This window comes from Pangasianodon hypophthalmus, chromosome 5 (genome assembly GCF_027358585.1).
Source record: "Pangasianodon hypophthalmus isolate fPanHyp1 chromosome 5, fPanHyp1.pri, whole genome shotgun sequence".
Taxonomy (NCBI): domain Eukaryota; kingdom Metazoa; phylum Chordata; class Actinopteri; order Siluriformes; family Pangasiidae; genus Pangasianodon; species Pangasianodon hypophthalmus.
This window is the reverse complement of record NC_069714.1, coordinates 14160752-14183302: the sequence shown is the minus strand read 5'-3', so window position 1 is coordinate 14183302 and position 22551 is coordinate 14160752. Positions and strand designations below refer to the sequence as shown.

The 22551-nt window shown below is 38.2% G+C and overlaps 1 protein-coding gene across 1 annotated transcript; it reads left to right on the top strand.

Annotated features, from left to right (window-relative positions):
* The first annotated feature begins 10832 nt into the window (after nt 1-10832).
* Nucleotides 10833-22282, top strand: atp1a1b (ATPase Na+/K+ transporting subunit alpha 1b). The gene is made up of 22 exons (XM_034304483.2): nt 10833-11004; nt 14552-14659; nt 14757-14816; nt 14901-15104; nt 15201-15314; nt 15779-15913; nt 16015-16132; nt 16243-16511; nt 16663-16971; nt 17214-17348; nt 17649-17844; nt 17945-18120; nt 18200-18336; nt 19274-19424; nt 19668-19836; nt 19924-20078; nt 20161-20284; nt 21203-21348; nt 21440-21570; nt 21693-21794; nt 21913-22004; nt 22102-22282. The coding sequence occupies exons 1-22, from the start codon at nt 10993-10995 to the stop codon at nt 22128-22130; spliced, it is 3072 nt and encodes a 1023-aa protein (XP_034160374.1). The 5' UTR covers nt 10833-10992; the 3' UTR covers nt 22131-22282.
* The last annotated feature ends 269 nt before the right edge of the window (nt 22283-22551 follow it).

Sequence of the window (22551 nt, the reverse complement as noted above, 5' to 3'; positions counted from 1 at the left end):
TCTTCCCTCCTGGCATGTTGTTCTGTGCTTTGAACTGTGCATAGAGATTGTTCAGTGCATCTGGGAGCGAGGCTTCATCACAGATAAGTACTTTAGCTTTGTAGTCTGTTATGGCCTGAATACCTTGCCACAGATGGTATGCTGTGAGTCCTTGGTATTTAGGAAATGACCATGGACTCTTTCTGCATAGTTGTGCTTCGCCTTTCTAATAGCCTGGGACATATTGGCCCTTGCTGTGCAGAGGGCTGTCTTATCATCAGACCTGAAGGCAGTGTGTCAGGTTTTCAGCAGAAAGCACACTTCAGCAGTTATCCACAGTTTCGGGTTTGCACGTGTGGTGATGGTCTTTAAGAAAGTCACATCATCTATGCACTTGCTGATGTAGACAGTCATTGCTGCTGTGTATTCCTCCAAGTCCAGTTGTCTTGTGGTATGTAGCAGCCTCTCTGAACATATTCCAATCTGTGTGCTCAAAACAGTCCTGAAGTGCTGAGATGGCTCCCTCAGACCAGGTTCTCGCCTGTTTCAGATCAGGTTTGGCACATTTCAGAAGTGGTATGTATGCTGGAATTAGCATAACAGAGATGTGGTCTGAGCAGCCGAGGTGGGGCAGGGTGCAGCCTTGTAAGCACCATGAATGCTGGTGTAAACAAGGTCTAAAGTGTTTGTTCTACAGGTCCTGAAATCAACATGCTGGTGGAATTTTGGGAGCACCGATTTCAGGTTCACATGGTTAAAGTCCCTGGCGACAGTGAAAAATCTGTCTGGATGCACAGTCTGTAAGTTATTGATGGCCCCGTAGAGTTCACTTAGAGTTCACATTGGAGAGGAGAATGGATGGTAGAGCCAGATGGCTAGGGTTAGCCTTTAGCCTAGCATGGATGCCAGAAAAAAAACAGAGACAATAAATTGATTTAAAAAGTGTGGGTGCAGTTATGGTGGAATGCAGATTAACAGAGGACTAGATATCATTGGTGTAGCAAAGAAAACCGAGAATGTGTTGCTGAGTAAACTGACCAAAAGGAAGTGTGTAAATTATAGAGAAGTGTCTGTCAGTTAGACAGGAAGTGAGATGAGAGGCAGGCCTGAAGTGTCTTATGGACTTTATCAAAAGTCTATTATGGAATTTCTCAAAAGCAAACCTAAATAAAGAAGAAAAAAGAACATTTACGGCACCAGAGCAGCAAAGAGGAGGTCATAAACAACCCTAAGGCGTGCAGTCTTTGTACTAAGAAATAGATGAAAACCAGACTGAAAAAATTTACAGTGACTGTTAGACTGTTAGACTAAGTGAGACTGTAGCTTAGAGGCAGAATTTTCCAGCAGTTTTGAGTTCAGAAGGAATAATGCTAGAGGTCAGGCTAAAATTAACCAAATGGGAGAAGGGGGAGGCAGTGATTGCAGGGGGTTTTTAAAGAGTGGAATGGATGCAGAGTCTATCTGACATGATAATAAATTTAAAATCCTAATAACATGAGAAATATATGCAGACCTGGTGGCCTAAAACTGGAAAGAAGAGGCACACAGTGCTTCGAAAGAAAATTGCAAAAAAGAAGGGCTAAGGCTGGATATTAGGTGGTGACTAGAAATGGTTTTATTTAGAAAGAAATGAGCCACACAGCACAGAAGAGCTTAAAAGAGTAACAACTAGGGAATATAAAGTATGTTTATGGCAGCAAAAAATATTTCAAGCTTCCAACTAGCACTGTTAATGATGGTGGAGCGACATTTAAGACAGTTCTATATGCAGATCAAGCTGGTGAGTGAATAACGAGGCCGGATTTCTTCTAGAGCACCTTAAGTCTACTAGTTCTTTTCATGACCTGGAGCTTTAGATAAAAGTATAAAGAGGAGTGAGAGAAGTGTTTAGACCTAGTCTTCATGGGAACACATTCTTCTAAAGCAGCAGAAATATAATGATTATGTTAGTGCAAAGTCTCAGAGGGGAGAGAAGAGGTGCATTTGAGGGAGAGAAGGAGAGGAGTTCAATAGAGTTCAGGTTTTGAAATAAGTCTTTTTATATGGTTTTGGAGAAATGGAATTCAATACGATTATTGTCAAAAATACCAGTCTCATAACTAGGACACTGAAACTTGAAGTTTTGTTCAGTGAAACATCTGAGTTGTAGATGGTATTAAGGGTTTGGTAAGATGTTTTGCAATCATTAAAACATGTGCATGCCCCTGGAAACTGTGAATTGCTATGTAAACATAACATGGGGGGAGCATAGCTTAAGATACTGTTAGTAAGATTATTTACAATTATACTGTAAACCTCAGAACATTTACCAAGTCTCTATGAACAACTTGAACATAAAATGAAATATTGTATACAAAAGATGCTGAACTTCTTAAAGTAAATGAAGCTGAATGATAACACCTGCATTCTCCACTCTCTTCTTTAGCTAACCTATCTCATACAGAACTATGATTAAACCACCTATCCAGCTTTTGCCAAGGTACACTTTCTAAACTGCTCAGCTGTGTGAGTTTAAACTATGTGATGTTCTACTAAAGCGAGGATGGATAGAGCTATTTTTTCTCTTTAATTAGAGGCTGGCAGCTGTAGAGGTGAACACACAGAGGAGTAAGATTAGATGAAGTGTGGCAATAATTGCAGTGAGAGAGAGAGTGCACCACATGTGAGAGACTGAGTTGCCAGACCGTGTCATAACAATTAACACCTTGTCATGATGCAGAACCATACAGTGTAGCTTTTAAGTAACTATACATTTTTGCCTCTGCGCTGCAGCAAAATTGGAGATGCAAGATGCATCTGTTCACTCAGTTACCAAACTGCATATGGTCCTGTGAAGTGTGGACACTATGCACTGTATATAAAAAGCTCTCTGAGATCTGATGTATTGAGGAAATGCTGTGGACAAAAATGGTCACATAGAACATAATGAAAGTTTACAATATATTATATAATCACAGTAGAACGAATAATCACCAATAAACTGTGCAGCGCTGTCTACTAACATTATTTTAGAGTCTTACATGAACTGACAAGTTATACCGAGTAAAGAATGAAAGCAATAGACTGTATGACTGATTCTAGCTAATCCTTACAACTGAAAAACAGTCCCTAAACCTGTTAGTAGGTGCATTCACTTCTCTAGATTGCCCTTGTGATGGAGTGGTCTGATCCAAGGTATATTCCCAGGATAGGATCTGGATCCACCACCACCCTGACCAGGATAAAGTGCTTACTGAAAATGAATGAACGAATGAATGAATGAATGAATGAATGAATGAATGCAAAGCATGAACAATTCATGTCATACTCTCACCTGACTATTCCGCCCCATACCACCAGAGGCCCCCAACACCATAATACTAGGCCACTCATCTGAAGCTCATCTGATACTCATAACTTCATCATTTACTCACTGTTTATATACAGTATGCCAGGTTTTCATTAGCTCATTGCAAAATCTTTCCTTCCTCTATATTCTCGTGTTTGGTTTTTCTTGTTTCTGATAATGCTAGGATTTGTTTACTGATTGATGCACTTTGCCTGTCCCTCTTGTTTTGATTGCCTATTGTTTGTCTGTTTGGTTTTGTCTGCCTTTGCGACTATCACTGTGTCCTACATTTATTCTGAAATAAACTCTGCACTTGGATTCTGCCTCTCACGCTCTCTCTCTCTCTCACAGTGCAGCCAGTTACAGCATGCATAATAATAATATCTCCCAGAGAACATCTGCTATGGATGAGCCAGCTAATCAGAATCTTTACAAAGCTCTAATCAATTCAAAATTCAATCAGTTGCATTAGATTGGGTTAAATTAAACCCTGTAGGAAGATAGTGCTCCAGGGTCAGAGTTAGTAACCAAACAGAATAACCACTTGATATATCTAACAGCCAGCCACAGTGTCTCATGAACTATTATGCTTTTTTTTTTTCGCTTTATGTATTTTACTAGGTAAACGCATCATAGGCAGTGTCTCAGTCTGGAGTAACTCGGGTCCAATGGTCTGTTTTGTTCTTTTCTTTTCCTTCCTTTATACTAGCTGTTTAAGCAATGACAGTAATCTATACTCTATTATTCACCCAGAATTTAAAATATAGCCTACTTTATAAGCAAATACATTATTAATCAATGTAGAAATTATCTCTTATAGGTTAACCTAATGCACAGACATCGACTCACTTTGCAGTGATTACATTTGAAAGCCTAATTTGAAATGCTAGCTCCATGATTTGTATTGAGAATGTCCATGCCAAAACCACTTACCCCCAAATGATCATTTATCTAAGCGAAAGTGATATACTGTAGATACATGAAATGTTAAATTCTTGTAATTTCATTATTACAGTGTCCCTTTTCCTCTTGTGCATAATATAACATAATACAGACTCGTTTTTATCACTACATTTTATTACTGCAATTTACATCTAAATGAAAAGAGCTCAGCTCCCTTGTGGCCACATCCATTCTGTAAGTCAGTTCTGAATGCTGTAGGTATTTAACACAAATTAAGAGGTTGTAAATACAGTGCTGGCAGGTTGTGAGAATGCTTTGTGACTGCCAGCAATAAATCGACTACTGGCTGCCCAAATCATCAGAGAGATTATTAAAAATAACAAAGCCTCGTGAATGTAGCTTAACTGTCAAATGCCAGGTCCGTGGCTTAAGGTACATGTTGCCTGGCAACAGTAAAGTAGGCTCAGACTAATGGCTACCATCTTTCAAATTTCTCTTCCCTGCTTACCAGTAGCCCATGCCAGACATAATAGAGATTCATGAGCTTGAATGCTGCTGATAGTTTTCTTTCACATTAAGTATGCTTAGTGTAATAGTCAGACAAAATGACAGAAATATAGAAAAGTTTAAGGATTTGATGGCACACGTTTTTGCAGTGCAGTTATTTATGATGACTTCAGTATATTCATAAGTGATTATGTGACTGTTTTTGTCATGCTCACTTTCCCACAGGAGCTTAACTTCCTCCCTGTACAATTGTCAGTTGCTTTTTTTTGAAAGAGCTGACCTATAATCTTTAAAGTATGATTAGATTTTACACAGACTAATTTAGTCTGTGTTTATAGCATTTCTGTGTGTGTGTGTGTGTGTGTGTGTGTGTTTTCAATGCTGTGCTGTCTCCAGTTATTGAGTGCACAGAAACAAGCTGCTCTTTGTTTCAGGTGCCAGGCTTAGGGTAGGCAATGTATTACTGTGTCAGTCTCTTTCTCTCTCTCTCTCTCCGTTATTGACTCTTTAATGTAATCTTGGATCTTTCAATGACTTGACAGACTGATGGTGTGGTGTGGTTGGAATAGCATATGGAAGTAGCGAAGTGGATAGTGACTGCCTAGTTACGCACATGGTTCAGGGAACATTTTCTTGGATGGCCCCCATCTTACACCCTTTGTTTGTTTCTTTTTATTTCAGGTACTGCAAAAAAGGCAATACAGCACAACCACTGAATCACATCCTGCTACATAATAGTGCCAGTGCTGAACAGCTTTCCCCGTGTGTACTGTCATTTTTTTTTTTATAGTCTGAGAGACTATTATTATTGTTATTGTTGTTGTTGTTGCTGCTGCTGTTGTTGTTGTTGCTGTTGTTTAATTATTTAAGGAATTTAAATAATTTATTTTTTTAAAGATTTTTTAAAAAGACAGAAAGTAAGAAAAGCAGTCCATATCAGAGCAGTCCATATCAATTCTGTTCTGGTCTGTAAAACTTTTGAAGTACAAGAAATGCATGTGCATGTGCTTTTCCAGCTTCAAGGACATTCAAGGACCGCTGTCTCATCTGTGCCATTGCTCTACTGCTCTTTATTTTCTGAAGAAAGTCTGAATCTGTTTCAGTATAGATTTACTTGTTCGGAATATGATTTCTTATTGTTGGATTGTTGTTGTTTTTGAGGCTAATAATAATAATAATAATAATAATAATAATAATAATTATAATACTAGGGGTGGCACAGTGGTGTAGTGGGTAGATATTACCTAGTACATAATTTGTTGTTGTATGGTGTTAAAACACCAGTACTGGAATACCATGTAAGTACAGACACAGCCAAATTGTTTCTGCCCTCCAGCAATATTCACATTTGTCAAGGTGTTTTTAGCCCATCAAAAATTGCACTATTAATTTCAGCAAAAAATGGACAGTGGCGCAGACATATGCAGGCTTTTCCTGCACACCAGGGGACAGAATAAATGATGAATATAATTCTAGATTGATCCTTTGTGATCACTGAATAAATGAAGATTTTTTGCTTTCATCTGAAGCTTTCCAACTTAGTCTTTACTTCCAATCATGCCTCCAGACTCGTCTGCTGCAGAATTCTGACTGCTATGTAAATTGATGTCACTACAAATGTGAGTGCTTATAAATTCATGAGGGAGCTGTGTAATTTCCTAAAGTAAAGTACTTTATTTTCCTACAGATTTAGTTTAAAATAAGATAGAATAGAGGGGGTCACAGTGGCTTAGTGGTTAGCATGTTTGCCTCGCAGCTCTGGGGTTGGGGGGCTTGAATCCCATCCCTGCCCTGTGTGCGCAGAGTTTGCAGGTTCTCCCTGTGCTTAGGGGGTTTCCTCTGGGTACTCCGGTTTCTTCCCCCAGTCCAAAGACATACGTTGTAGGCTGACTGGCATTTCCAAATTGTCTGTAGTGTGTGAATGTGTGTGCAATTGTGCCCTGTGATGGGTTGGCACCCTGTCCAGGGTGTCCCCTGCCCTGTGCCCCGAGTTCCCTGGGAAAGGCTCCAGGCTTCCTGCGACCCTGTGTAGGATAAGCGGTAGAGAAACTGGATGGATGAATGAAAGATAGAATAGAACATATTCTAACTTCTTTACTAAAGTTGAGTGAAGACCTCAACAGCACTGAGATGTCAGGTAGTGAGCAATCTACTGACAGCAACAAGAGGAGATTTCTATCCACACAGGCCACTCAGGTCCTTGTTCAGTCCCTTGTTATTTTGAGACTGGACTACTGCAACTCGCTCCTGGCAGGTCTGCCTCTGAATGCCATTCGACCTCTGCAACTGATCCAGAATGCAGATGCCCAACTTGTTTTCAAGCTTATTAATTTCTCCCAAACCACCCCATTGCTTGCCTACAAAGTCAAAAATGGACCAGCCCCCTCAAAGCATTTACCTCAAATCACACCCCGCACTGCACCACGCACCCTCCGATCCTCTAGCACTGCTCGACTGGTTACACCATCTCTCATGTACAAAGAAGGCATGCATCGAGACTCTTCTCTGTTTTGGCACCTAAATGGTAGTTTGAAATTCCCCTAGAGTCACTGGCAGTCTTCAAATGACGACTAAAGACCTACCTCTTCCTGAAGTTCTTAAATTAGCACTTTAATGGCACTTTAATTAAAAATAAATAAATAAATTTATTAATTAATTTAAAAAATGTGTTGTTAGTGTACTTTTCTTACTATATTACCTCACCAACAGAGTTTTTAAGCTCATGATATTCTTAGTCTGTGAACTAGTGAACCAGTATCAGGATATATTTATTGATAGAGATTTCAAATCACTTCTGTAAGTCGCGCTGGATAAGGGCATCTGCCAAATGCCATAAATGTAATTGTAAATGAATAGAGCAGGAGAAAATGGAGACAGAGCCAGCTGGCATGCCACACAAAAAGAGTGACTCAAAGATGAAATATTGACTGACGGAAAGAGAAGTGATACAGGAGGCAATACAGGGCCTCTAATTCACGAAGGTAATAAATAACCATGGGAGACACCAGAGCAACATTGAGTTTAAAAGATAAAACAGTAGGTAAAGATGGATCAGTGGTTTCAGTTTGCTTTGGTTTTAGGGTACAAACTCTCTGACTACAGGTGAAGCAAGAAAATTAAGAGGCCTGGGCCAGACATTTGTCTTTTAACTATAGGGCTTTAGTTCTTATTTGTTTCATTGTTTAGCTTGTTGTATCAGTAAATATCTCAAGTCTGAATTAGTCAATGTTATTTAGATATGTAGTGGACCATAAAGCATAAACTACTTTCAACTGAAAAGCTTATCTACTGATATCATATATAATTGAATTAACCACACTGATTACACATAGCACTTCATCAAAATAATAATGGGTTCACATCATTCACAGTCACTTCAAAAGACATTATAAGCTGTATGTGGAATGTATTTAAGAATGGGAAAGTAAACTCTCTGCCTTGTTTCTGCTGTAGATAAGACTTGTAAAGCTGCTTATCCTCCTCATACTCTGCCCCATGCTGGTCTGTTCTTATCTCACCTAATGAACACTAGCACACACAGTTCCAACCAAAACTACATATAGACACATGACAAATAAATGAATACAAAAAAAAAAACCAACAATCAAATAACCAACCAACCAAACAAACAAATGAACAAACAAACAACAAAAACGATTGCTCCATTATGCTGTGGGGGCATTTGGCTGGCATGGTTTGGGTCCACTAATCCCCTTAGTGTAAGAAACTACAAGTACAAGGTTATTCAGACTGATCACCTTTATCCTGTGATGAAACATTTCTATCTTAATGGGAGTGGTCTCTTCCAGGATGACAATATCATCATCCACAAGATACGAGGGACCACTGCATGATTTAATGAGTATGAAAATGATGTAAATCATATGGTACGGCCTTCGCATCTCAAGCCACAATAATGAGAACACCAACTGAGAGAATATCTTTTGGAATAATGTGGTTCAAGTGGTTCATGGTTCCTGTACAGGTTCAGAGACTTGTAGAATTTTGTCAAGGCGCATTGTTGGCTTTCTGTCTGTCAGCTGGTTTGTCAGCTTGTGGCCTACCATCTTTCTAACACACTTTCATTTCTATACTTTCTACTGCCTCAATACTGAAATGCAAAATGCATTTACTTACATTTTTCTAATAATGATAGATCATTTGCTGAGTCTCTACCCTGTAGTTGCTTTGTATGACTTCATTTTTATCTTAGTTTATAAATTATAGCTGAATAAGAATGCTGAGTCAGTTATACCACCATAATGTTGTCCTGTAGTCACTTTTCTTGTTATTTTATTACTGTTCTGTGGTGTTTGACACATTATTAAAGTCTATTACAAAACAACAGCCTCTATCTGACTGAACATTTTGTCTCAAAAAGTTTTTTTCAAGTAGCCACTCTGAAAAGCCATTCTCTTGCCATGCTGTTATCTCAAGGCTGTGTCTGCAGCATGCCACAACACTCACAGTTTCACAACAGGAGCCTTGAGAAGATAAAGCCCTGGATAATTCAGTGCTGTCCAAGCTGACATTCCTGTGAAATGTGCATTCAACTGCATCAGCACATAGATAATGTGTATGTTTTCCAATTTCTGTTAGAACAGGAAGCAAAAATACAGAGATGCACTTTGGGTAACAGTTTTCACTGTTGAATGAGAACGGGAGAATTGACAAATATTTAATAGAATGTTTGTCAGAGTGTAGAATACAGTGTAGAATAGAATGAGACAGAAAAAGCAGAAAAGAGTTGAATAGCTACAGATGGTCCCTGGTGGTCTAGCGGCTAAGGATCCTGCGCTCTCACTGCCGTGGCCTGGGCTCAATTCCCAGGCAGGGAACCATCCCAGCCACTGGGAGTGTACTCTCAGTGCCGGTCCCAAGCCTGGATAAAACAGGAGGGTTGCATCAGGGGGGGCCTCTGGTGTAAAAAACCTGTGCCAAATCAAACATGTGGACCAGTGGTCTGCTGTGGTGACCCCTAACAGGAGCAGCCAAAGGAACAACAACAACGACTTGCATAGCTACAGATAATCACACTTTTCATAACCTATGTTTTACAGTTTGTGATAAACACAAAATATCTCTTTGAATTTCAGAAAGTGCCACTAATCACTGACACCTTAAAAACAAAACAAAAACACAGTAAAGGGAAACCTATATACTGAGTAACCACATTCTAGATGCCTAAGGGTTAATTCCACATTAAGTTCATTGGTTTATCATATTGCCTACAAAGCCACTTATTAAGTTCATCCTTAAATGTAACCTTTAAAATCAAATGTAGTTTGTTGTGGCCAAATCAAGAACTGACACAGGTTATGGCTAAAGAAATATTGTGTCTATGCAGTGTGTTGATGAAGATATTATTTATTGTTCAATTATAGTGAACCAAGTAAACTGAAAGGTGTAGGGAGTTGGGTATTCAGTACTGGACTGCCAAAGTTTCATTCATTCATCCATCCATCCATCCATCCATTAATTCATTCATCTTCAGTAACCTTTGTATCTTGGTTAGGATGGCGGTGGATCCAAATACTATCCCTGGAAAACAGGTTGTCAGGTGGGAATATACTCTTGATGGGATGCAAGTCCACAGCAGAGTGCCATGTACACACACATTCACGCCTTGGAACAATTTAGAGTAGAACTTCTCTAGAGATACCAGAGAAACTCCACAGGGACACTGGGAGAACATGTGTGACTCCACACAAACAGCAACCCGAGCTCAGGAAAGAGCTGAGGACCGTGTGAGGTGGCATCGCTACTGTACCACCCGGTCCCTAACGTTCTCCGCTCTAACACACCTACTCAACATGGCTACTCAATTCAGTTAAAATGTTGAGTTAGTAAGTAAAAATGGTGAGAATTGTGTGTTTGAGTGGGGATACCACCAAATCAAACATTGAATGATAATATTGGAGGACCCAAACATTTCAAAGAGAAAGGAAAATGAAAAGTAATGTCATTGTTATACTGATATAAAATGATTTCGGTAAGATAATTAAGCTGTACAGTACATTCATCCTCCAAAACAGGGACTGCTCATCACTAGAGCCCAAACCACGCCCCTAGGCCCTGTATTGCCATGGCGACCGCAGCATACGTCATCCGAGTAGCAGCTATAAAACTTAAAGGCGTGTGTCCCGGTGCTGTGCAGCGGAGCGAGTTTAAAGTGTGTCACTTTGTTTTCATTGAGCAAGAACAAGTCGTGGGAGCTCAGCTAGGCAGCGGAGAACTACAGAAAGAACTTGAAGAAAGTTGGAGCTTCAGCAAAGATGGGACGCGGAGTGAGTAAAACTAGACAAGCAGTTATAAACATGTTGGGTGGGAACTAGCCAAAATATGTTACATACATCCAGCCATGATGTAGCATCTTAATACACTGCTGTTAATGAGAACGATACACATTGTACAGGTACAGCTGGTGGTGCATGCATCTGCTGCAATCAGTGTTCATTTCATTCAAACTCGTCATTAAACATCATGGTGGATATTATGTGGAAAAACTCTGACATGGTGTGTGATATTGACTGCCTATGTAAACATGACTGTCATTTCAAACAGCCATAGAGGAAGTACTTGCCCAAGGTAGAAGGTGCTTCTGGAGAATCTGATATGATACTACAGTATGTTCATGTGATATCTGTATTTATGCAATATATAGGCTTGTACTGAACAAATCCCGAGACAACGAATGCAAACAAAAAGCATTCTCAAAGCCATCCTCCTGTGTGGAAAACTCCTATTCTATATACCAAGTGCCAGAATCTTTGTTTACTATGTTCTGAACTAAACTATTAAAGCAAGACATAGAGCTATAAGGATGTAAAAAGTAAAACACCTGTTTGCATGTGGTCTTGTAAAACTGCAAGCAAAAAATAGTTTGATTATTATCATCTGTAAACTGTGTTAATTATGAACTATTTTAGTATGTTTGCCAAAAACAGTTTATAAACTGCTGTATTCCTTGGCATGTAGAATCATCTTATTTTCTTTCTGAAGTATCACTTATGTAAAATTAGGAAAAGGGAAAATATTTTCCCTTAAGATAGAGTTACCGAATAGGGCTCTTATACGCAATATAATGCAGGTGCGTGCTTCAGCGGACTGGACTAGGCTGGCAAAATTCACAAAAAAGAAAAAACTTTTCTTCAATACTTATATTTTTTTCTTCACAATGGAGAGGTCTGTTATGAAGACGCCAAACATGTAAACAGTGATTTTCGTGTGTCTTTTTGACACAGTTGGTGAAACCTGTTTTAGGGTTTACTCTTAAAATTGTATGTATTCATATGTATTAATAATATTAATGTATGGGTTAAAGTTTTTTTTGGGTGGCGACAGGTGGGAAGGATTTCACTCCATTGTAATTTGATGAAAAATCGTGAAGATAAAAATAGGATTTAGACTAACAAGCCAAAAAATGTTTTGTTATATAATCTAGTAGTCCATTCAAATGCCTGCCTGAAATGGTCTTATCATCCATGGCAACTGAACAACCCCTCACTGTGAGAAGACTGATGCTTGAGTGCTCAAATAACTTCCATCCTGCTTTGGATGCACAGCAGCTCCTTTTTTCACTCCCTGAGGCACTCTTTTGGCCATTGTCTAATAGTGGTGTGTGATCCCTATCACAAAGCTTACAGTGTCACAAGTTGTTGTTGCTGTTGTTACTCCTCTGTCGCTCCACTGGGACATATTGTACTCAGTGTGTTATGGTTGAATGAATTATCTACCTCAGTGCAACAGAGTGGAACATGCCATGCTGACTGAAATGTCCTAAACCATTGAGAAGACATGCTTGATAAAAATTATACCACCACACAGTGGGCTGGGAACAAGATAATTATATGTACATTATTTTTATTATATTACATTAGGATTGATAAAGTAGGTCTACTAATTGTACTTCTGATCCTTTCAGCAAAGCACCATGGATGTTCTGGGATTGGTGGTGACTTCATTTATAGATTATAGATTATTATGTACAGATAACATAATGCATATGTCATGTATTATGTAGTCTATGCTATTCGTCACCCCAGATTCTTTATCTAATTGCTGCTTTTCAGCAATATGGGCAATCTGACTATAGGGCAATTTTAAAGTGGTGTAATTCAGTGTCTCTACATGTGACGCACAAAAATATAAACATCCTCACTAACGCAACACTTCAACTGTGAACAGTGGTTGAACAGTCATTTGAATAAAACATGAGTGATAAAGGCCATCAGAGGGTCTTTATCCACTGTGAAACTCCCAGTTTCAGGTATCCAGAGAGCAATTAATGGTGATTAAGTATTAACATACACTGATATTCTTTTTTTGAAATATGTAACTGAGAGGCTAATAAAAAGAAAGGTGACTTTTATGTCCAGACATGCCTTCTTTCCATTGCTGCATTCTTTCCAGTGCAGTCATTTGTTCCACTTAGAGTGACACCAGTTCAGCATAATAGCTGCACATGTGCATAGCTGCGATGGTCATTTAACTACGAAACAAATGTTATTATAGAGCACTGTATTGCTATTTGACTTGTTATACAGGGTTAATGTTGAGAAAGTAAATGCCTAAAGAAAGTAAATTCCTAATAACAAGATCATTTCAGATTGTTATTTATTAGAATATTCAAGTGGTCATGTAAACAGCATTATACACTGTACTGACCACTTTTCCAATTTTACTGACATACTGTGAAGTGGAAACGCAGGTGATGTTGACTGTCACAGATCATACACATGAACACAGGACACAACTTGTCACAAAATATTCACAAGTTGGCATCAGAAGCTTGCAGAAAGTCTCTCAGGTCCTGTGTAGATGTTAGTATCAGGTCAGTATCGGCTATTGGCTGATGGAGCTCTGATATTGGTATTGGAATGAAAATGGGGGAAAATGGGACTGGTGCCTCAATAGTTCTTCTTATCTAATAATATAGTGTCTGCATGAGAATTACATCAGTTTAGGTATAAGTTACTGTGTTCAGTGTTCACCTTAACATAAACCACTTTCTTTGTGTCAGTCTACTGTAGTTTGTATTTTTGCAGAACCAGATTTAATTTAATAAACAAAAACTTAAGTAATTAGTAAAAATTCTCCGGCTGACAAATCTTTCTTAAAAATGTTTTGCGAGTCATTTGGCTTCAGGTTTTATTAGTTCCAGCAGAAGCCCCTTAAATGAGTAGTGAAATATATTTAAGTTTATAAGACAAATCCACATAGACATGAAAAATTATCCAGATGACTGAATACTATATATTTAGCACTGTGTAGGTCAGTCTGTTTAGTTTACAATGACAATAGTCATTATAATGTCTTTTGGCATGACCAGCTGCTACATAATAATACACTTTCCCTAGCATACCTGTACCTAGCTTCTGGTTTATTACAGTTTACTTCTGTTCTGTTTGCATCATTAATATTTTGTACAACCATAATGCAGTTTTTATAATGTAGCGCCAGTAATTATTCTATTATTAATAGGCCTATGTGTATTGCATATATTATGTTTATTGTTTGGTAACATATGCTAATACAACTTCAAATTATGTTTGTGATAATACATGAAGGTTCAATTCGTGATTTGGGCTGTTTTTTTTTTTTTTTTTAAATTGAATCTGTTTTGTTCAAAAATCTGTGACCATGACCAATTTCATTTCTAATCACTATGCCACATACTGCCTTACTCCATAATCTTTGAGATTATAGCAAAATTTTTCTGCAATTTACTTCATTTACAGTCAGGTAATGTTGGTCATAATATGATTATTTTAAAAACGAATTCAAAATAAAGATCTTCCAAAATAAATCTTCGCGTGGTCTGCACCGTCACAGGGAGGAGGACGAGATCAATATGACCTGGCAGCAACGTCAGAGCAAAGTGGGAAGAAAAAGAATAAGAACAGAAAAGATATGGATGAGCTGAAAAAGGAAGTGGATTTGGTAAGCATTTTAACTTTTTTTTTTTGTTTTGATAGCACTGACACTGGAACATCAGACAAAATTTTGAAAATTTGTTTTTACTGATATTTCTGTTAAGGATGATCACAAGCTGAGCTTAGATGAGCTTCATCGTAAATATGGTACAGACTTGAGCAAGGTAAGGGAATTAATGTATTTTCACAATTAAGAGAATTAGTTTGACATCGAACCAGATATTGTTCTATTTAACTATCTCTCCCAGGGCCTTTCAGCCTCACGTGCACAAGAAATTCTTGCCCGTGATGGCCCCAATGCCCTCACTCCTCCACCTACCACCCCGGAGTGGGTGAAGTTCTGTAAGCAGATGTTTGGAGGCTTCTCCATGCTGCTGTGGACTGGCGCTGTTCTCTGCTTCCTTGCTTATGGTATTCTAGCTGCAATGGAAGATGAACCAGCCAATGATAATGTGAGCAAAAATTGGAAATAAATGGTACTTTTAGTCTGTTTTATATAATTATATTAAATATTTTGCTCACATTCTGCCTTTTGCTGTGCAACGCAGCTATATTTGGGAGTTGTGCTGTCAGCTGTTGTCATCATCACTGGATGCTTCTCATACTACCAAGAGGCCAAGAGCTCGAAAATCATGGACTCCTTCAAGAACCTGGTGCCCCAGGTAACTTAATTATTACCTTATAGCAGATATAAAGCTGTTTTAAACATTATGTAGTAATGTGTAATTCTATATACAGTATTTGCATATTTTGAAATGGTTCAATCACTGATCAAAATGAGATCTTTCACTATTTAGGTAGTTTACAAGATTTATTCATGCATTGCAGAGTGCTTTTGACTTAAAAATATTGTCAATATGTGCCCTGATAATCCCACAAGAATAAAGAAATGAACAGAAAGATATCAGAGTGCCCAGAAAGATATCAGAAGCTGTACAGTAGTATTTCCTCTGTTTCTGAGGGAATGTGTAAAAATTAGAATTGATAAGTACCCTGTACGTAATTGCAACTGTAAAGAAATGGAATCAGCTGAAACAGTTAGAAATAGAAGCAAAATAGACTTGGGTTACTTCCTGTTATATCATTTTAAACCTTCTAACTTTTCATTTTAAACAAATCTCCCCAGCAAGCTCTGGTTATCCGTGATGGTGAGAAAATGCACATTAATGCTGAGGATGTGGTTATGGGTGATCTGGTAGAGGTAAAAGGTGGAGACAGGATACCGGCAGATCTGCGTATCATTTCTGCACATGGTTGTAAGGTAGGTCTTATTAAGAGCAGTTCAAAAAATCCATTGTAGATAACACTTACTGGTTACAAGACCAAAACATTTGCATAACACTCGTTTTGACTATTTTATAGGTGGACAACTCATCTCTTACCGGAGAGTCAGAACCTCAGACTCGTTCTCCAGATTTCTCCAACGATAACCCTCTGGAGACCAGGAATATCGCTTTCTTCTCTACGAACTGTGTGGAAGGTACTTCACAGTAATTGCAAGGATGCTGTGCATATTATTTTGTAATATTAATAATAAATTGTTGAAAGTCAGTAGAGACGATCCTGGTAATTGTAGTGATTTACCTTTAGGCACTGCACGTGGTATTGTCATCAGCACTGGCGACCGTACTGTCATGGGCCGAATTGCCACACTTGCTTCTGGTCTCGAGGTGGGCAGGACGCCCATCTCCATTGAAATTGAACACTTCATCCACATCATAACAGGCGTGGCTATCTTCCTTGGACTTTCCTTCTTCATCCTCTCTCTTATCTTGGGCTACAGCTGGCTTGAAGCAGTCATCTTCCTCATTGGAATCATTGTTGCTAATGTGCCTGAAGGTCTTCTCGCTACTGTTACTGTAAGTAAAAATAAGTATGCATTTTAGCTTTAATTTAACCCTGTGTTGACCAAGAAAGACTAAGTGAACCTTAATGGAAGTTATCTTTAATTTTGTCTTTCTTTTTTTTTTTTTTTTTTTTTTTTTTTTTTGTTTTTTTTTGTTTCCTTAGGTGTGTCTCACATTGACAGCAAAACGCATGGCAAAGAAGAACTGCCTGGTGAAGAACCTTGAGGCTGTGGAAACCCTGGGCTCCACATCGACCATCTGCTCAGACAAGACAGGAACCCTGACCCAGAACCGCATGACTGTTGCGCACATGTGGTTTGACAACCAGATTCATGAAGCTGACACCACCGAAAACCAGAGCGGAACCAGCTTTGACCGAAGCTCAGCCACCTGGACCTCCCTGGCACGCATTGCTGGTCTTTGTAATAGGGCTGTTTTCTTAGCAGAGCAAACTGATATTCCTATTTTAAAGGTATTCTTTCCCATATTATAGCCCAATGATAACACAAGATTAGTTATACTTGCTACTGCTGTAGGTGCATGCTGTTTTTGCATATTGGAAAAGAATAATACATTTAACTAATAACTTAAGAGACTGTGATAACTTGTTAACAATAACCACGAAACATTTAAAAAAAGATTATTTAAAAAAAGTGTTGCATTTTGTAATGTAATGTGTACTTTACCCCACTAATGGTCTGATCTTCCTCATAGAGAGATGTTGCTGGAGATGCCTCAGAGTCTGCCCTCCTGAAGTGTATTGAACTTTGTTGTGGATCTGTGAAAGAGATGAGGGACAGACATACAAAAGTGGCAGAAATCCCCTTCAACTCAACTAATAAATACCAGGTTAGCCCAATGGATATTTTAAACATTCTTTTTATTGTGTAACAATTTTTAGCAGTAGCCGCTTCCCAAAATGGTTTCTTATGTTGTATGATATCATATAAAACAGAGAAGCAAGCTATTGTCAAACATCTTAACATGATGCTTAATTTGATGATGAACCCAGATCTAATTTCAGTAAGGATGAGCACTCGGTTGAATAATGCATGATGCATGTTTCAATACAATACAGCTAAGCAGAAAATGACATTTATGAAACATTAATTAATTTCTTATTCCATTCATTTTTATTTAAACATGTAGCTCTCAGTGCACAAGAACCCAGATTCTGCATCAGATTCCAAATACTTGCTTGTAATGAAAGGAGCACCAGAGAGAATTCTGGACCGCTGCAGCACCATAATGATACAAGGAAAAGATCAGCCTCTGGACGATGACATGAGAGAAGCTTTTCAGAATGCTTACCTGGAGCTGGGAGGGCTTGGAGAGAGAGTGCTGGGTAATAAAGGAAAAAGGGGAGATGAAAAGGGAGTAAGTCATATAATTATGATTTAGTCATTTAGCAACTAAAAATTGATTATTACTACTATTGCTACCAGGATTTTGCCACTTCTACTTGCCTGAGGAACAGTTTCCAGAGGGCTTCCAGTTTGATACAGATGATGTGAACTTTCCTACTGAGAATCTATGCTTCGTTGGTCTCATGTCCATGATTGATCCCCCGCGTGCAGCAGTGCCAGACGCTGTGGGAAAATGCAGAAGTGCTGGTATTAAGGTATGGCCATCTGACTGTCTCAACAATTGCAGTACTGTGTTCTTAGTATTATTTAATATTTAAATATTTCCTTTTTCAGGTTATAATGGTTACTGGTGACCATCCTATCACTGCTAAGGCTATTGCCAAAGGTGTTGGGATTATCTCTGAGGGCAACGAGACTGTCGAAGACATTGCTGCACGCTTGAACATTCCTATCAATGAAGTCAATCCAAGGTATGATTGTTTATTTTAATGCCCAGTCCCAAGTTTCCCAGAAATCTGCTTGACTAGACTTAAAAACTGGCTGCTAACATAAATTTAAATTATAACAAGTATATAAATTTACATGTAGGGAGCACAAATCATAAAATAGTCATCCTTTTTAAAGAAAGTATTTGAGGTAGCACATTGTTTTCACCCTAGACAAAAATTCAGAAAGCTGTTGACCAACTTGTGGCTATGAGCTGTGTTTCTCTTAACATTGGACGTAAGATATAATATTCAATCCTGGCTAGCATTTTTATTTTTTCTCAGCATTTCTAACTGTGAAGTGGCTGTGTGTTGTGCTAGCAGGAGGGGCTAAGCAGAAGTTAAGCAGATTCTGAAATGACTGTATTTTGTCCTTGAAAGCTAACCCTAGTAGGACCCAATATGTTTAGTTCAGCAGGCAGTGGGTTACAGAACATGTAGCAAATGCTATAGTTACAGCATCAAGGTGCATTCCACTACTGTGAACTGTGTGTTGGTTAAATATTCATACTAAATAAAAAAAAAATTGTTTTGCAAAAGTCAAGAGAGTAGGGTTTTTTTCTTTCTATGGTTGTTGAATGGGAGAAGAAGAAAAAAAAAACAGGTGACTGCTGGCCTATTGTGCCTACTTGTCCATTAATAGCCCAGCTACATAATCTTCTTGTCCCGTGTGCCTGGGCTACTGATTTGTCCACCCCTGAGCTTGAAACTATACAGCAGTGGACTTCTGCTGCTGAGAAACCCTGCTATAAATAACAAGCACTCAGATTATCAAGAGCAGGACACGACAGTGCAAGCAGGACTTACTTATGTACTGTAAAAGCTGAAACTATAAATGCCTCACTACATCTTCTACAATGAATGAATGAATGAAGAGTAGTCAATGTCTTTTTTTTTTTTTTTTTTTTTTTTTTTTCAAAAGAGATGCTAAAGCATGTGTGGTCCATGGTGGAGATCTTAAAGACCTTAGTTCAGAACAGCTAGATGACATCCTGAAACACCACACAGAGATTGTGTTTGCTAGAACCTCACCCCAGCAGAAACTGATCATTGTTGAAGGGTGTCAGCGCCAGGTAATAATTTCTTTCCTGTTAACCTGATGTGTATTGGAGTCGCATGATCGAGAAATGTTGGAAAAATTTCTGCTTTCATCTCATGTACAATGTTAGAATCACTGAAGTGGCACATCATGATACAAATACAGGAAAATCTAATAGATATTTAATAAAAACTAGAGGTTTTGACTTCTTATTGCAGTGTGCTAGACATCTGTCATCTCTAAATCTCATTAAAACATAATTTACTGTGTGCCACAGGGAGCCATTGTGGCTGTTACAGGTGATGGTGTGAATGATTCTCCTGCACTGAAGAAAGCTGATATTGGCGTTGCTATGGGCATTGCTGGCTCGGATGTATCCAAGCAGGCTGCTGACATGATCCTTCTTGATGACAACTTTGCATCAATTGTGACTGGAGTAGAAGAAGGTACATAAACTGTGTGTTCATGGTATTTGCTGAATCCTGCCAAGAATGCTATGTTACTGTTAAGGTTTATAAATTTCTTCTCTTCAGGCCGGCTGATCTTTGACAACCTGAAGAAGTCCATTGCATACACTCTGACCAGTAACATCCCTGAGATCACACCTTTTCTGCTCTTCATCATTGCTAATATCCCTCTGCCACTGGGAACTGTCACCATTCTGTGTATTGACCTCGGAACAGACATGGTCAGTGTAAAGCCTCCCGTTAACAGTATGCTTGTAATTGTGATGCCAGCTAACGCTGTTTTTTTTTGTGTTGTTTATTAAGGTCCCAGCTATTTCCCTGGCATATGAAGCTGCTGAGAGTGATATCATGAAGAGACAGCCCAGAAACCCCAAAACGGACAAGCTAGTAAACGAAAGACTCATTAGTATTGCGTATGGCCAAATAGGTGAGGATGTCATAATTTTATGGTTTTTAAATGGTAAAATTAAATGACTCAAAATAGCTTCCTTTGAAGCAGACTTCAGTCCTTAGTTAATTTCATAAGTAGCATCTCAGGAGATGTGTATGGGTAGGAAATGGAAAAAACTGAAAACATGGGACCTCATTTTTCAAATTTGATTTGAATGAATTTATTCCTAAATCGTTCACAGGAGCATTTACACAAGAAAATATGAAATACAGTGAAACTGCAATTAGTTCAGAAAAATATTTGTGAATGTGAAGCTTAAATAATAGGCTTAAAATCATATAATTGGCATGAATTACAGCAATTTTATATATGGATTAAATTGTTCAGTTTATATAGCTTATGCACACATTTTAATTAACATTTTGTTAAGCTCAGTTAATGACTTTTAATGACATTTAATATTAATGACTTGAAAGAAAATAATCAAAAACAAATCTATAAATTAATACAAATAAGACTTACCATACAATTAGGACAAAAGAAAAGCCTCCATATAAAAGGAGGAAGAGTTAATGTACACCTGTTGTAGTCAATACGCTGCAGTGGCTGAGCTGCTTTACTAGAAGATTTAGTGCACTCTACCCTTTTACCATTTAGGCATCAGCTCTTTGTGAGCTTTGCCTTTCATTGAGTTTTATGGGCATCACTAAGTGTAAATCACTTGTGCAGTGAACATGCATTGTAATTTACAGATACTTGTCAATGTTAGTGTGACGAAAATCAGCAAATTTCATACATTTGTAAATCTAGTGGGAAATATTAGTTTGTTTTGGCCTACATTTACACATCACACAATACATTTACATACGACATTACTGAAAGACAAATGAGGCCTATAATATGTAAAAGTCTTTGTTTATTCTTTTATGTAAACTGGTTCCACATTCTTCTCAGGTATGATACAGGCACTAGCTGGCTTCTTCACATATTTTGTCATCCTGGCTGAAAATGGGTTCCTGCCAGCAAGACTACTTGGAATCCGTGTGCTTTGGGATGACAAATATGTCAATGATCTTGAGGACAGCTATGGGCAGCAGTGGGTAAGTTTAACACAGTTTTGCTCAAATCAGGCATTATTGGTTATTTATTTCAATGGGTTGTGCTCACATCTTCCTTCCTGTGCAATTTCAGACATATGAGCAGAGAAAGATTGTGGAGTTCACCTGCCACACTGCCTTCTTCACCAGCATCGTGATTGTGCAGTGGGCTGACCTGATCATCTGCAAGACCAGGAGGAACTCTGTCTTCCAACAAGGAATGAAGTAAGTCATGTAGAATAAATAGAGATACTTACCTGAGAATATCAGGAAGCTTGGACCATGGTTATGAAGGGGATATTTTCCCTAATATTAACTTGGCTAAATTTTTTTTTTTTTTTAATCAGGAATAAAATCCTCATATTTGGACTGTTTGAGGAAACTGCTCTTGCAGCCTTCTTGTCTTACTGCCCAGGGCTGGATGTGGCTCTGAGAATGTATCCACTCAAGTAAGCTGATTTAATGCTTTAGTTCTATAAATATAATGTATTTGGTATTAGATGAGGTACAATGAAATCTCTCAATCATGTGAATATTTTGAGATTTAATTATTGGCTCTTTCTTCAGACCCAACTGGTGGTTCTGTGCTTTCCCATACTCTCTCCTCATCTTTATCTATGATGAAATCAGAAAGCTCATCCTCAGGCGCTATCCTGGAGGTAAATACAAAACTGTCTTCTCTGTCTTATCCCAAATATAAAAGCTAGCATCTAAAGACAGTAATTGTAATTGTATTCTTACTCCTTTACTTTTTAGGCTGGGTGGAGAGAGAGACGTACTATTAGAACATCATATCAACAGAACCTGAGTCTTTTTGTTTAGTGCTCTGATAGTTTTGGTACTCTGGATTTTAACCTCTTTACATTTAAATATGTTTTTAACCAATTTTATACACCTTTTAACTGTGTAATATGAATAAACAATTAATGTAGACCCATTTCTTTCATTTAAAGTACTTACTGGTCTCTTTTTATTATATATTTAGGGATATATTCTGTATGTCTTGTGGCATATTTACACTGGATGGCTCTTATAATCTGATCAACAGTGAAAAGATGAGAAAAATAGAAGAAAGTGGTGCCTTGGATACCATCAAGCACCTCTAAAGAATTTCATTTGTAGTGAGGAAGTACTTTGTGGGAACCAGGGTTAGCCTGCACTGGATGTGTTTCAATTCTCCATGACAACATGGTTCCTTTTAATGGC